Source organism: Spermophilus citellus, assembly GCF_964194105.1.
Source record: "Spermophilus citellus genome assembly, chromosome: 6".
Taxonomy (NCBI): Eukaryota; Metazoa; Chordata; class Mammalia; order Rodentia; family Sciuridae; genus Spermophilus; species Spermophilus citellus.
The window spans coordinates 17867393-17883234 of NC_138187.1; the positions used below are offsets into that span (position 1 = coordinate 17867393).

Genomic DNA, 15842 nt, shown 5'->3' on the forward strand with positions numbered 1-15842 from the left:
GGGTCACTGTGCCTTCCAAGCAGAAAGGGCACTCGTGCCCAAGACACGGGGTCCATTCAGCGCATCACTTGACTTCTGCCTGTGAAGGACTCCCTCTGATATACTTGTGCACACACCAGCTGGTGGCATAGAGGATAGCCCTGGAAGATTAGCCAAGACTGCTAATGCTGGTGACTGGAGGATAGCACAGTGTGCCTAGGGGACAGGGTGGCAGACACTTCATTTTATGTTCTTTTGAATATTCTGTGGTCTGATTTTGCAACTGCACAACATATTCGAAGTAATAAATTGAAATTCAAGAATAAATAACAATAAGGGCTGGGTTGTGGGTCAAGTGGTAGAGCACTCGCCTAGCACATGTGAGGCACTGGGTTTGATCCTCAGCACCACATAAAAATAAAGATATTGTATTCACCTAAAACTAAAAAATAAATATTTTTTAAAAAGAAAAAACAAATAACAATAAACATATCTACCCATCTCCCTTCCCTCTGAGTTATTTTCTAAAAAATAAACAATGAACTCCTTCTGCCCCATGAGGAGGCTGCTCTTGGCTCCCCAATCTTGGACTTGAAAGATATGAGAATAGTAGAGGACAATTCCTATGTTCTAGTTTTTCAAAATGCGGTCAACTATAAGATAAATGTAATAATAAAAAAAAATACACTTTCTCCAACTCTGGAACTCCATAAGTCTGTGGGATTTTTTTCATAATTCAAGATGCCAGTCTGTAAGTAGTCTGTGGCTTCCATGCCCTGACCACAAAGCCATAGTCCTGCTTCCTGGAGTACGTGAGTGAGGAGATTCTGCTGGACATGTACACTCGATAGCGAAGGTGTCGCCCACCAACACTCAACTCCACAGAAGGCCTCAGATTTCCTAGGGGTGAGTAGCTACCACCAGGGAAGAACGTAAAATCTCTTAAGTCTCAATTATGTAAAATGTATGAAAATTACAAATAACAAAAATAATTCTAAAGGAAGCGGAGAATGGGAGTAGGAAAGACAGTGGAATGAATGGGACATCGCTTTCCTATGTTCATATGTGAATACACGACCAGTGTGACTCCACATCACGTACGACCATAAGAATAGGATCCTTATTAGAATAAGTGATACACTGTGAATGTAGGATATGTCAAATACAGTCTCCTGCCATGTATATCTAAGAAGAACAAATAAAAGGAAAAAAAGAAAGAATTAATTAATTCAGGTCTCCTGTGACCCACAACATAAGCTGGACCATGTTAAGAAGGCTCAGGCAGAGAAAGCCACCTGCTCCACCCCTCTTCACACTCAAGGGAGCTCCTAGCGGGGCTTTTGGGAGTCCCCACTGAGTTTTCCAGAGACTGCTGTGACTTTACTGCATGATCTCTGTGGTCACCATCCTCTCCCACCGTTGTCATGGGGATTCCTCTTCCCTCCACTCTGAGCCCTGTCTTTGACCTTTGTTTCAGGATGAAAAGAGGAAAGCTAATGCAGTAGGTTTCAGAAATGAGGGCCAGGCATCTCTGCTCCTGCTTCCTGGAAATGTCCATCACTGCCAATAAGCTCCCCGCTTCCCAGCCCAGGCAGGACCTCCTCCAGGAAGCCTACCCGACTGCCCCTCCTCCTCTGGTGCCCACTCTTGGCCCCGATTAACCACTTGCATGTATCTACTGGGCTGTGAACACTTATATTTTACTCATCTCTCTAGAACTCATACATAGAAGATATTTGATAAATTATTTTTATACCTTTATTTTATTTATTTATTTTTATGTGGTGCTGAGGATCGAACCCAGGGCCTTGCATGTGCTAGGCAAGCACTCTACCACTGAGCCACAACCTCAGTCCCATTTATATATGTGTGTGTGTGTGTGTGTGTGTGTGTGTGTGTGTGTGTATATATATATATATATTTTTTTTTTTTTTTGGTGCTGGGGATTGAACCCAGAACCTCGTACATGCGAGGCTAGCTCTACCGACTGAGCTATAACCCCAGCCACTTTATTTATTTTTAATGAATGTATATGACAGTTGGGCAGCAACTCGAAGCAGACAATAGGAACAACAGGACATAAACTGTGAAGGATGGTGACATCTTTGGGGACTACAATGAGAGAAAAATGAGAATGAGAGAAAACGGGACAAAGGAGCTGATAAGGCAAAATGGGATCAGATTATAAAGGTTTAAGACATGCTACAGAGCGTGGATTTTGTCCCAAGCAATGGGAACCACAGCACTGAGGGGCACTGGCCGCATGGAATTACTTCACCAGGCACTAGAGAACATTTAGCATCTTGATTCCCAGCCTCCAAATGCCAACAGTGTCCCCAGTCCTATGGCAATGCACACTGACTCAACACATTTCCAAATATACCCAGGGCTGTTTCTGGTCCCTAAGCTAAAGGCCCACTAAGCTAAAATTTGCTTTTAGGCAGGAGGATGACACATTTGATTTGTGTACTAGGCAACTGACTCTGGCGATCAGGTTGGAGACAGAATGGAAAGGAAGGAAATCAGAGGCAGGAAACAGCGCAGGAGGTGACCCAACAGCCCCGGCAGTGGTTCATCAGGTCTTGCATCAGGGCAGAGGTAGGAGCAGAAGTGAGGAATCTAAAAGGTATCCACAGGGAGAATCAAGGGCCTGTGAGTCAGGCAGCTGTGGAGGGTAGAGGTGGCATAAAAGGGAACATGCAGTAGCCCCCAGTTGTACGTACTGACAGGCTCAAGAGCATCAGCACATGGCGAAGAATTGGTTGTGTGTGCTAACAGATAGAGTCTAGGGCTGGGATTTTCTGCTTGTTTGACAATGACTGAAAAGTAAACCCACTAGCTAGAACCCTCAAAAACAGGGGCGGCCCAAAGAATGTGACTTGGAGAGCAGGGAGAAGCACCTGAGAAGGCAACAGTAAATAGCTAGACACAGCAGCTGCTGAGACAAGAGAACGAGGAACAGCAGGCAGTGGGCAAGCATCGGGGCTGGCTCAGGGGCAGATGGGCAGCAAGCATTTCTGGACCACAGGCCATGTGCAAACGTCTTTTTTTTTTTTTTTTTTTGGTGCCAGGGATTGAACTCAGGTACTAGACCACTAAGCCACACCCCCAGCCTTATTTTGTGTTTTATTTAGAGACAGGGTCTCACTGAGTTGCTTAGTGCCTTGCTTTTGCTGAGGCTGGCTTTTTTTTTTTTATATTTATTTATTTTTAGTTTTCGGTGGACACAACATCTTTATTTGTATGTGGTGCTGAGGATTGAACCCAGCGCCCCGCACATGCCAGGCAAGCACGCTACAGCTTGAGCCGCATCCCCAGCCCGAGGCTGGCTTTGAACTCAAGATCCTCCTGCCTCAGCCTCCCCAGCCACTGGGATTACAGTGTGCACCTTGCCAGCCAAACATCCACTCTTACCAGACAAAATTGCATAATTCTAACTATTGTGGAAGGGAGGGATAACTCTGGTGTCAAGGTGTATTACAAATATCTGTAGGAAATACAAAAGAAGGGTGATATATATCTGTATAACTGTTCTTCCTTTTGAGAAACCCAATGACAAACAAAACATAGCAAATCCTAGCTTCCCAGTGAACTGTCACTTGAATGTGACCCAACTCATAAGGATGGTGCATGCTCGTAAGTCAGGAGCCTGAACACAAAGACAGAAGTGCTAGCTTCAATAAAGCCTGTGAGCAGAAAGTAGACACAGCCCAGGCTCCAGGGCTGGCCCAACCAGTTTAGGTCAACCAGTGCCTCCCTCTCCTCAGCCAGCCTCACCCCTGCCTACGGTAACTAGGGAATGTGGCTTGACAAAGATCAATGCAAGGGACAGGAATTTCTATCTGGCAATGGCGTGGGAAAAGGCACTTCCTTACTCCACCAAGAAAACTACTAGAAGAGTTTCTCTCTGCTGCTGGAACACACAAGAAGCAAGAAGCCCAGGAAGGTGCTGGTGCCAATTTGCAGCTGTGAGGTGCCTCTCTCAGATAAAACAGGTGTGAAGGAGGTGGGGGAGAAGCACGAGGCTGAGGTTTTGGTTGTATTAATTATTGAAATGCGAGGTGAGCCCACCTCAACCCCATTCCAATTTCTGGACTTCTCCTTTCTAAGTCAACTTAAGTAGCATTCAGATTTTTGCCATCAGGGATTCCCAACTGACATGTCCATTCTCTTATCAATGACAAATGGTTCAAATCCTTAAAGGCACTTGGAAGAGATTCAGGGGGAGCTGGGCTTTCAGCCTGGTGATGTCTTAAGCAAGAAAACAATGCTACGGCCAGGGAGCGTCACAGGACAAAGGGTGACAGAACATACCCATCCAAAGTCAACCTGCCAACGCTACTTGGGAAAAACCAGTCAGTCCAGAAGGAGATAGGCCCCAAAAGACAAGAAAGGTTCCCTGCTGTGGGTCACATCTGATACTCACGTGTCTTCTCTCGGCATCGGTGCCATGCTGGCCCTGGAAGCATGCCATGAGCCGCTTATGGGAATGGTGACACATTGACCGCACAGTGTCCAAGCGCCGCTCGATCTGACAAGGCAGAAACAAAGAGTTGTTTGCAAGGCCTGAAGATAAACTCACCTCCTTCCACCTGTCTGCATGGAGGCAGGAAAAGCATTCTGCAGTAAAATCCTGCAGCTCTTGGGTCTGAGTAGAAATGGCTCCCATTCGCCACTCCGGGATTCTCACTGTGGACATTCTGGGCTGGGCAGCTGCGGGTTGGCAGGAGCCAACAGTGTGTTCAGCAGCACATTGGCCTCTGCCCATAGTACACCAGTAGCACCCACTCTCCAAACTGTGACTACCAAAAATGACTGCAGATATTGTGGGATATCTCCAGGAGGGTGAAACCACCCAGTTGAGAACTCTGACCCTCCTGTACTGAAGGCTTCGGAGGCCTCTGTCTGCAGGCTAAGGGGACAGTCCCAGTTCAACCTTACTGTCAGAACAAGTGGTGGCTGTCCATTCACCCGCTATGCACCAGCAAAGCCCTGAGTGCAACCAAGCAGAATTGCAAATAACCAGTCCAGGCCCAGACCGAGTGCCAAGTGGGAAAAGCTGTCACAGGGACAACCAGAGCCTGGTTTCCAGCACATGGCAACGGAGCCTTCCACATGCAGGACATCAGACTGACAAATCAAATGTTCCACCATTTAGACTCCTGATCAATGCTCAGAAAACTATTCCTTATTGGGTTTGGAGTGGGTTTTGTTTTGAATGAATCTCTAGAGCAGAATAGATGGCTAGCAGTAAGAACCATGACTTGGGGACCCACACATTGTGAGAAGCTTCCCAAAATACTACTGCTGGGAGATGGCTGTTTATAGCAAAGAGAGCAGCTTCTTACAGGAAGGAATGCCAGAAATGTGCACTCTGATGACTCACCAAGGAGCACAGGCCCTTGGGGATGCGTTCTATTTTAAAGAAAAATCAACAAATTCAAAGCAGAATACATCTTGACTCCCTCACAATATCTTACCCCATGAGATATTTTGTGCCTCTTTCTCAAAGGTCCCCACAACACCAGCAGCTTTGCTTCAGGTCTGAGCCCCAATTACCAAGACCCAAGTCTCACAATGGCTTTCCTTAATTCCATTTTTATTTCAATTTCCACTAGAATGTCAACACTGCAAAGACAAGAGCCCTGTCTGCTTTGTCCACTCATCTCCCAGCCAGCGTCTGCACGCCGTCTGTCACAGGATCAGAAGGCACTGGCTTGACATTTGTGAACAAATCGGAGGCACATCTGCTGAGTCCCTGTGCCAGGTATTAGAAAAATAACAGTAAGTCAGTCCTGGCTTCTCCCTCCAGGGATCCATAGTCTCACAGGGTAACTTCACACAAACAAAACAAAAGGCAGCCCTTAACCATGCCTGTCATTCTAGCTCTTGGGAGGCTGAGGCAGGAGGCAAATTCACAGCCAGGCTGGGCAATTTAGTGAGACCCTGACTCAAAATAAAAAATTTAAAAGGGGTGGGATCTGGTATGTAGCTCGGTGGTAGAGCATCCCTGGGTTCAATCCCCAAAACAAAAAAGGAAAAAAAAGCCTTCATATTATTCTAACAGAGATCTAAGAGAGAAGTAGGAAATCAAAGAGAAAACCGAGGGGTGTTTCGCCAGGCACACAAGCCGGCAACACGCACCTCTGTGGCTTGGTGTGGTGGTAAGAACAAGTAGTCACACTGCCTGGTCCGTGATCAGTACTTTCCACAACTCACTAACCCTCCTAACAACCCCACAGTGTGAAGGCTGCCAAGACCCTGGTCGCAGAGGCGTTGAAACTGAGGGGAAGGTAAGAAAACCACGAGGACACAACGCCAGTGAGACACAACGCCAGTGAGACACACCTGGGGCCGAACCCAGAGCTCACGCTGGCCGCCACTCTCTACTCTCCACATTAAAAACAGCAGACCCCAGGGTGCGGAGACCTCTGTGGCAGTGGCGGCAGATGTGGACTCAGAACCTGTACAGTAGGGCAGGAGTTTCTAGAGACCGGCAACCCTTTCAGATTCCAGTGGCTGTCTGCACAAAGGGACAAGGATGAGGACTGTGCCGACCTGCAAGGTCCACTGCCTGTCTCAGGACCTCAGGGCTAAGTGAGATGATGCATATGACTGATGTGGGATATGAAGGGAAAATACCAATATGAAAACCTACTTTGGTTAACATTTAAATGGCCCAAACAGTATTTCTGAAAGTCTGCAAATTATTTTAAAACATGAAAAGAAAATCAACAAAGAAATAATGAGTATGATTCTTTAATAAGTCTTTACAAAATTCTATCCTCTAATTAAAAAAAAAATAAGATTCTATCCTCAAACCAAAAAAACCTTACAGACAAACAACAGGGGGGAAAAAAGAAGAAAAACCAACAAGTGGGGTGCAGTGGTGCATATCTGCACCCCCTGCAACTCAGGAAGCTGAGGCAAGAGTATCACAAGCTCCAGGCCAGCCTGGGCAACTTAGCAAGATCTTGTCTTCAAATAAAAAGGGCTGGGGATGCAGCTCAGGGGCAGAGCACAGGCCCTGGGTTCAATCCTGAGCACCAAAAAACAACAACAAAAAAATCAACTGGCCCTCTGTTTCCAAGGGTTCTGCATCCACTGATCCACCATGTATCAAAAATGTTTGAGAGCCAGGCACGGTGGAGCACACCTGTAATTCCAACAACTGAGAGGCTGAGGGCAGCCTCAGCAAGGCCTTAAGTTTTAGCTAAAGGCCTTTGTTTTAGTTAAAGTTGCCCTGACTCTAAATATAATACAAAATAAGGTCTGGGGATGTGGCTCAGTGTTTAAGTGTTCCAAGGTTCAATCCCCACTACTAAAAAAAAAAAAAAAAAAACAAAAAACAAAAAACAGAGGGCTGGGGCCATAGCTCAAGGGCAGAGCGCTTGCCTAGCATGCGTGAGGCACTGGGTTCTATCCTTAGCACTGCATAAAAAACTAAACAAATAAAAGCATGCTGTCCATCTACAACTATAAAAAATTTTTTTTAAAAGAGACACAGACAGAGAGAAAGAGAGAGAGAACAAAATTCCATCTGTACATAATATCCACACTTTAATTTCCTGTCCTTATTCCCTAAATAATACAACTATTTACACAGCACTTAGACTGTATTAGGTATTATATGAAAATAAAGGGGGGTGTGCAAAAACTAGGACATTTTATGTTTGGGGTAAGCACAAATTATGAACCCGTTGGGGAGCCTGGAAACAATCTGCTCGTGGACACCAAGGAACACAGTGTACTACCTGAAGATGGTTGTCATCATTCAGAAGGTTTTGGCCTGTGTCGTGGTGGCTGTGCCAGTCCCTCCTCTACACAGGAAGGGAGAGAGTCACTGAGGAGCAGACCCTGGGTCTCAGGAACTCTCCCAAGTAAACCTGCTTGCAGTTGCAGGAGGAGGCTGGCCAGGTCTGCCCTCCCCTAGCTGCTCTGCGACTGGTGAAGGGAGGACCTTGGAAGCCCAGCGTCTGCCAGGAGAAGCTCCCAACCCCGTTAGGGAACCTATTGACAGGTTGAGTACAACAGCCCTGTCCAGAGTCCCCTGGCAGAAAGGGAGGGCAGAGGGTCTGGGCTTCTGAGCAGAGGCACCTGGGCCTCAGGTAGGTCTGGGCACTATCACTGAAAGCACAAGCTCCTCAGGACCCATGCAGCCTGGAGCTGGGGCCCAACGGTGAGAGGAAAGAGCTGGGGCTGGTGGGGCCTCTGCCTCAGCAGAGGGGCCTGTCCCACCAAGGGCCTCAACACAGCAGCAGATCAGAGCCTCGGCCCACCAGGGACGTAAGCAGGCCCCTCCCCACTCAGCACCCTGCACCTGAATGTGCACCAGCCCCGTCTGAATTTCATAACGGACACCACGGTTTCAGATCCGCTTTCCATCACCAGCCACTCCACCGCCGCTCCCTCCTGCTCATTTATTCTATTCCACTTAAAAATTAAAACCCACAAGCTTCAATTCTCATTTATAGTTTTTGTTTGCTGGTTGGTTTTTGTCTTTTGTGGTGCAGAGGACCAAACCCATGGCCCCATGCTCTCTACCACCAAGGTACACTCTCAGCCCTGGACTCTTTCCTCACAGTGTGACTTTAAACAGGTTATTTTAAGAAAACTTTACTTTGTTACCTGTAACAGATCTTCACTGAGGACTTCTGTTTTCTCGGCTCTGTGGGAAAAAATCAAAAATACAGAATTAGAACCCAGGGAAGAAAAGTGACTCATGAAATTTAAAAATTATTAGCTTCCAGTTTAAAACAAATAAGGCAGAAATGAATGCTAAGGGGGGAAATTCCACCAGTGTTTACATCAGAGGGTGACTTTAGCTAAAATAAACAAAAATTTTCAGAGGAGAGACCCAACACAAGAACATGGTGGTTCTCAGCCTTGAGCATCTGCAGCATTCCCGAAAGTGGGGCTGATGGCAAGTGCCAATTTCCACATGGCACCACAGAGGACTCTCTTTTGAGCCAGCGTGTCAGGAGTGAGGGCCTCCATTCCTAACAGGCCCCTTCCTGCTCAGAACTCCCTTGCAGGAAGTCCAGAGAACATGCTCTGAGAAGACTCTTCTCCCAAAACTTAACTTTCAGTCTTCTTTTTTTTTTTTTTTTTTTGAGGTGTTGGGGATTGAACCCAGGGCCTCAGATACGCTAGATAAGTGCTGGACCACTGAGTTCCACCCCCAGCCCAACATTCAGTTCTTAAAATGATAATTTCCATGTTTCATAGCCTTCCCAAAACAAGTTCATCACAAATCTAGAAATAAGCAATGATACAAGTCTAAACCACCAGGTTTCTCCCTAACTTCAAAAAGAAACAAAGTATTTTCAGAACTTTCCCTAGGCTATTTTTGGAACTACTACTCACTTCACCAACCTTTCCAGAAAACCAAGATGGTAGCAGCAATCAGAAGAGGTGCATTCTAAGATCCTGAAGTCTCATTTGCCCAACCAGAATAATTTTTGAAGACTGCTTAGTTTAGGTCTGGAAATATCCCCCAGAGGCTCATGTGTTAAGGGGTTGGTCACCTGGGAGATGGCAGAACATTTTGTAAGTAGGCCTAGTTGTAGGAAGTTATCTCATGGGGGCATGTCCTTGAAGGACATAGAGACCATAGGTCCTTGTCTCTCTCTTGTTCCTGGGCCACCATGAGGTGAACAGGCCTCTTCTATCATGTGCTCCTGCCATGATGTACCATGCCACTCAGACCCAAAGCAACAGGGCCAAGCAACCATGGACTAAAACCTCTGAAATCATGAGCCAAAATAAACCTTCCTCTTTAGAATTGATTTTCTCAGGTATTGTATCACAGTGACAGAAAGCTGACTAGCACTTTTCTCTGCAGTTCAGAATGGCTGCATCATTACCATAAATAATACCCAGCAGTACTACAGTTTAAATGCCATTGTAGACTTCTGGTACAATTAATGATTTGAGCCAGGTCTTTTAAAACTTCTATCAAATTCCCATTAAAATGAACAAGTAAATTCTTAAGAAGAAAAAAGACCATTTCAGCACCGAAGAATGAGCAGAGATGGGAAGGGGCCAAAATAAACCAGAAATCTGGCCTTTTATAAACTCTAGAGCAAAATGAAGAGCTGCATGGTCTCAGCCATGAGTAAATGCAAAAGAAACATCAAGAGGACCCACAAGTAAACTCAACACGAAGCTCAGAGAAGCACCAGCTATGGGCAAAGGGACAAGTATCTTCAGGAAATGGCATGCTGACCAAACTGGGCATCAACACAGAGGATACCAATACGAGTCACCACAGTAGTGTCCTAGTTAACCTGGAGAGGCCTACAGGAGTGGCTCACTCACCAGTTTCTACAGAAAACCGGAACTCTGCCAGGATTCAAACCTCCCAAGGCCAGAGAATCAGAGGCTGGTGAGCAAGTCAAGGCCACAGCTCCCAGAAGCTCAACTCCATGAACAAGTTCCACTAGCAGCAGACCAAATTATGCCATCATAGCCCTTGCTTGGCACATGTGGTTCTGGGCATTGCTGATCTGCTGAACACTAGCAGCCACGCCAGTCAGGGAAGTGGAGCAGGGTCCTATTGACTTGGGTCAGACTAGCTGCTTCAAAATGAAGCCTGACGGTCAGCCTAGCAGGGACCAGGACCACCAGAGCTTCCTGGGATCCCACCACACCTCCCACCAACAGCCTCACCCTTCCTCTAGCAAAATACCTCTGCTGGCTTTTGTAACTTTTGCTTTTTTCTTCTCTAGCCAAAGTCTAAAACTCCACACAGTCCCTATAAGCCCCCACTTCAACTCTGAAATCTCTTCCTTATGTATGTCTAAGTATACAGAAAAAGGTCTCAAGGCCTATTAACACTCACAAGTTCAAAAGCAAACAGTTAATCTGTGAATCAGCAGATTTGTCCTATCAGAAAACAAATTATTTTTAAAATAACAAGAGGAGAACTTGCTTTACTTTCCCACTGTGGGCTACCGGAGAAGAGTGAAAGCATGGTAGTGTGCTGACACTAATGCTGGCTGAGGACAACCACCTTGAGCTTTTCCAGTGACCTCACACTGATAATCTGAAATAAAAGATCAAACACAAGGGCTAGCGATATAGCACAATGGTAGAGTAATTGCCTAGCACATACAAGGTCCTCGGGATTGCCTGAGCACCAAAAGAAGGGGGGGGGGGATAGATAAATAAATATATATATATATATAAACTTATACATAGATGTATATATTTAAGTTAATATAATTTATGTACTATAAAAAATATATATTTTTTAAATCAAATACAAACCAATTTCAATTAAAAAAATTTTCCTCCTTTCAAACCATGGCTTTTTTGAGAGAAAGAGCCAGGTGTTAAAGATTTCTGAATTCATGAGCACAGTGCTGCAACAGCCACTAAAACAAACAAATAAATAAATAAAGCAAATGCAAAAACAAAAAGCAAGCATTAACTTCAGGAAAAATAAAAAGTCTATTAGGAAGATAGTTACAATACACTACTATGCTTAGCTGCAAATGATTTATTGGACCTAACAACGCAAATGCCAAACACTAACATAACCAAACTTTATAACATAATAATATTGGAAGGATGGTGGTGCAGAAGCAGAGGAAAAGGGTGTACAGGGGCCCTAAACTCTCATTTACCCTAACAGAAAGTCAAGAGACAATAACTACATTTGATCCACAGCACAGCAGGGTAAACATGTTATCTGTAAATATGGATATGAGTGAATTCCAGAATAAACAGCTAAACTTTCATACTAGTTGATTCTGTAGTCAGAGAATCTCTGAAAGAGTAGGGAGAGACCCCACTGTATTTTGTAATAAACCTTGATTACTTAACTACTTTTTCAACTACATGTATACATAGTTCCACATTTTAAAAAATACTATGTTACTGGGCTGGAGATATAACATAGTTGGAAGAGTGCTTGCCTTGCATGCACAAGGCCCTGGGTTCAAACCACAGCACCACAAAAAAATAAATACAATGTTACATTTTCAAACAGTTTGATTGATATGGTTAAGGTACCTCAAAGCAGGCACAACTAGCAATCTACAAAAGCACAAGAGCACATGTACCTTGAGTATCCAAAATGCAAACAAAATAAATATATTTACAGTCCTTTTTCCAAAGGAACTGGACCCTTTGTTTTAAAGTGACTTTATCTGAAAAGGTATTAGGGACTGAAAAATATTGAACACATTGCATGAAAATGTTAACGCACTGTTTAAAAATAAATTTGCCCTATTTTTTCGCCTTGTGGATCCAATGTGTCTGTCTTCTTAACCAGATTTCAGAGTTCAAATGAAACTATTTAAGTGAGCTACATCAACTATCATCACTTCTAATAGACAGATCACGACAGTGGTAGGTAACGTGCAAATCAGGGCGCTCTCTGAGCACCTCAGCTATAATGGTAGGAACCGCTCCCAAGATGGGGTCCGACTTCCCTTTTCACTATAACTGGTCCAAGGCCTTCTATGCTGAATGATTTTTAGGGTGTTCATCTTTACCAAGAATTTTTACCTAAGAAAATTCAGCAATTATTCAGATATATTGGCCAAGGTGCTCATTCAATAGCCAAGGGAATTAGCCATAAAAACTTGCTGGTCTTTCCTGAGATAAATTATTTTTGCTAATCATGGTATTTCCTCTGCCAGGTAAGTATAAGGTGAGTTATCTTTGACCAGTTGTTGCTGTTTTCATTTATTAAATTTAAACAGACTGAACATGTCACGGCACCTGAAGGGGAAAAAAAAAACAACAGTGGACAGAGTGACCCAACAATAAAAATAATGCTTGCCAAATCAGGCTGTTCTAAATCAGAGACTCTGCTGCACAGACCTCAACTTTGTGCTTTGTCAGGGCCTCCTTTGTGTCCAATGTTCCGTGCTTGAAAACACACTGGAGTGTTTCCTGTCTGCAACTGGAAAAACAATGGGAATCAGGAAGGAACTTCCCACTCGCCATGTTACTCTGGGCTTTGTTTTTTCCTATGCGAGCCACCCCACAGTTCCACTGGTCATTCCAACCAGGACTCCTTCAGGGAGGGCTTTTGATCTACTTTTTGCTAAGGCATGAGACCTTGCCCTCCTTGATCTTCCAAAGCCTCAGCAGAGCAGTGCTGTGCAGGCCAGAACAGGCCACCTTCCCCCAGACTCCACAGAGTGACATCCAACCCTCCAGTTATGGCTGACCGGATGCTGCCTTCACCCCCCTTACTAGGCAAGGAAAAAACAGAAATATTCCCAATCTTAAGTAAAAATCTTAAAAAATTATATTTGCTAATCATGGTATTTCCTCTGCCAGGTAAGTATAAAGTGAGTTATCTTTGCCCAGTTGTTGATGTTTTCATTTATTAATTTAAACGGACTGAACATGTCAAGGCACCTGAAGGGAAAAAAAAAAACAGTGGACAGAGTGACCCAACAATAAAAATAATGCTTGCCAAATCAGGCTGTTCTAAGGACAGAAAACGCTCAGGGCTCAGAGTCAAAGGAAAACTTCCAATTAGCCTGACAATTTCCATGTCTTAGTTATGGACCAATTTCTGGCAAAGTAGTTGTTATCCCAACACCCAAATGCCACTACTGTGAACCCCAGGATACTGACTACTGACTACTCCACATGCTTTCATAAAACCTCTATTAAGGGAACCCTGGACTCTCAAGTTAAGAACAGAAATGGGCTGGCCACACCATCAACATGGGCTGTAATCTCCAAGCAGAGGCTACCGACCCCTGCCTGCCAGACAGCCGCCCCCATGGGGGCTGACACCAGATCCAGTCATCACTGTCCCCCAGCACCTGTCACACAGCAGGTGCTGGAGGAAAATACAGTGAATGGACGGATGGACAGATGTTGCCAAAGAGAAAGGTTTGAGGGCTGGGGTTGTGGCACAGCAGATCGCTCGCCTCGCATGTGTGAGACCCTGGGTTCGATCCTCAGCATCACATAAAAATAAACAAAATAAAGATATTGTGTCCATGTATAACTAAAAAAAAAAAAATTTAAAAAGAAAGGTTTGAAAGGCAAACCTTATCACACGAGGTAATAAGAAAAAAATTTAATGAAACTAGATAAAAAGCAGAAATGTGGGTACAGAACTGCCTTGCACAGTAAAACTCACAATCACTAAAACTGGGGGCAGGGGACACAAAAAGTAAAACCATCTATACTATACTAGTATACTATTACTCCATTTCTCCAATCCCGTCTCTCAGCAGGAACTACTGTTAGCAGTTCATGTGATCTTCCCAATTTGCTCTAACTTTTAGTGATTCTCAACTGGAGGCAACTGCCCACCCCAGGAGAGACGTGGCACTGTCTGGAAACATCTGCAATGTGTGGCTGGTGAGCAGAGGCCAGGGTGCCTTTGAGAATCTTCAGTGCATCGCTTTCCATAACTAACATAAAAGATTATCTGGCCTGTATTAGCTTCCTATTGCTGCTGTAACAGACTGCCACAAACTCAGAGGTTTAAAATTTTGTTTTCTTATGATTCTAGAGGTCAGAATTTCAAAATAGGTCTCACTGGGCTAAAATCAAGGTGTCAGCACTGGCTGAATTCCTTTCTGGACACTCCAGGGAAGAATCCATTTCCTTCCTTTTCCAGCTTCTAGAGGCCGCCCACATTCCTTGGCCCCTTTCCTGCACAGCCAAAGCCAACTCTCATTTCTTCCCCGGTAACAGCTCCCTCTGAAGGACTGTTTGCTCCCTAGTCCACAGTCACTGCACTGGGTCCGCCTGCATAATCCCAAATCATCTCCCTCTGTGCTAAGAGGCAACTTTTATTCCATCTCCAACCTTAATCCCCACTTAAACCCAATCTAACACATTCACAGGGACTGGCGATCAGGACAGGAACATCTTTACAGAGGGGGAGCATACTCTGCCTGCTAGTGGTCCTAAATGTCAACAGTACCAAGGGCAAAAAATCCTGATTCCAGGGACACATTAACACACAAGGATACACACATCATACACACACACACACACACACACACACACACACACACACACACACACACCAGGGGCATCTTTACAGGTCAGAACAAAAATCTTTGTTTTTGATGAAAGTACGTTAACCCATCCCCTTTAAATAGATCAATCTTAACTGCATGAAATTAAGGTAGCACCAAACCTTCCACCTTCCTGTTATATAGTCCAATGGTGGACTGAAGGCTGCCAAGAATGCCAAACCTTCCTGTCATAAATGGTTCCACCAAGGCTCTGGGGTCCCTCTAGAGACTTAATAGCTAAAAACTGCTGCAGCTAACATTTACAGAATGCTTCATACACCCCAGGCACTGAGCTGGCACCTACATCTATTCTCTGTTAATTCCCACATGGACCCTATGGGGTAGGAGCTACAATTATCCCATTTTACAGATGAAGAAAGTGAGGTACTGAGAGAACTTGCCTAGGACCACATTACTAGTGGAACACAGCCAGGCTCGAATTTGATTCCAGAATGCCTCGCTATGGAGCCAGGGACACATGATCTATTAATCCCAAGGGTCAGCAAACTACACCTGCAGGCCAAAGCCAGCTCATGGCCTATTTCTGTATGGCCTGGGAAGCTAAGCACAGTTTTTATTTTTAAGTGGTTGAAAGAAACCAAAAGAGGAATAAGGTTTTGTGGCACATAAAAATCATATGAAATTCAAATGCCAGCATGTATAAATAGTTTTCCTGGAACACAGCCAGGCTCGTGTTTATGTATTATCTGTGGCTGTTTTGGGCTATAATGGCTGAGTTGAGTTAATGTGACAGAGACCATATGACCTGCAGAGCTCAAAGTACTGGCCAGTGGGCTGTTAGTGGAAAGTGTTTGCCAACTCAGGATCCACACCAGTGATTCTCCAGGAAGT

General features: G+C 44.7%; 1 protein-coding gene across 7 annotated transcripts in view; it reads right to left on the reverse strand.

The window, feature by feature from the left end:
• The window catches only part of ARHGAP17 (Rho GTPase activating protein 17), an 87721-nt gene that overhangs the window by 42271 nt on the left and 29608 nt on the right, over positions 1–15842 (reverse strand). For all 7 annotated transcript variants that reach the window (XR_014022702.1, XM_081299614.1, XM_081299615.1 and 4 more), the window contains exons 2-3: positions 8608–8647; positions 4406–4510 (exon numbers count right to left, since the gene is read on the reverse strand). Coding sequence is in view for 6 of the 7 variants with exons in the window: in XM_081299614.1 (XP_081155740.1) it covers positions 4406–4510; positions 8608–8647 (145 nt within the window). In the remaining variant the exon portion in view is untranslated. The remainder of the gene's footprint in view (positions 1–4405; positions 4511–8607; positions 8648–15842) is intronic.